Source organism: Eimeria mitis, genomic scaffold (assembly GCF_000499745.2).
Source record: "Eimeria mitis Houghton genomic scaffold, Emh_scaff344, whole genome shotgun sequence".
NCBI classification, from domain to species: Eukaryota; Apicomplexa; class Conoidasida; order Eucoccidiorida; family Eimeriidae; genus Eimeria; species Eimeria mitis.
The window spans coordinates 19,612-19,908 of NW_013571780.1; the positions used below are offsets into that span (position 1 = coordinate 19,612).

Genomic DNA, 297 nt, shown 5'->3' on the forward strand with positions numbered 1-297 from the left:
CAGCAGCAGCAGCAGCAGCAGCAGCAGCAGTCATTGCTTCACCCATCTAAGTACTTCTCATTCCTCTGCTGAACCTTCACTCAATACAACAACAACAACAACAACTACTACTACTACTACTGCTGCTGCTGCTGCTGCTGCTGCTGCTGCTGCTGCTGCTGCTGCTGGTGTGTGTGCTGCAGCTGGCAATGAAGGCGCGTGAGCTGCGGGACAATCTGCTGGAGGAGCTGCAGCAGCAGGGGCTGTCAGCAGAAGCAGCAGCAAACCGAGCAGCAGATATATTCAGTGCTGCTCTCT

General features: G+C 54.5%; 1 protein-coding gene across 1 annotated transcript in view; it reads left to right on the forward strand.

Moving 5' to 3' along the window:
- The window catches only part of EMH_0008790 (zinc-finger-Ran binding domain-containing protein, putative), a gene marked incomplete at both ends in the record, with an annotated part of 6,149 nt that overhangs the window by 4,622 nt on the left and 1,230 nt on the right, over positions 1 to 297 (forward strand). The window contains one exon of the mRNA XM_013498464.1: positions 183 to 285. Coding sequence (XP_013353918.1) covers positions 183 to 285 — 103 coding nt within the window. The remainder of the gene's footprint in view (positions 1 to 182; positions 286 to 297) is intronic.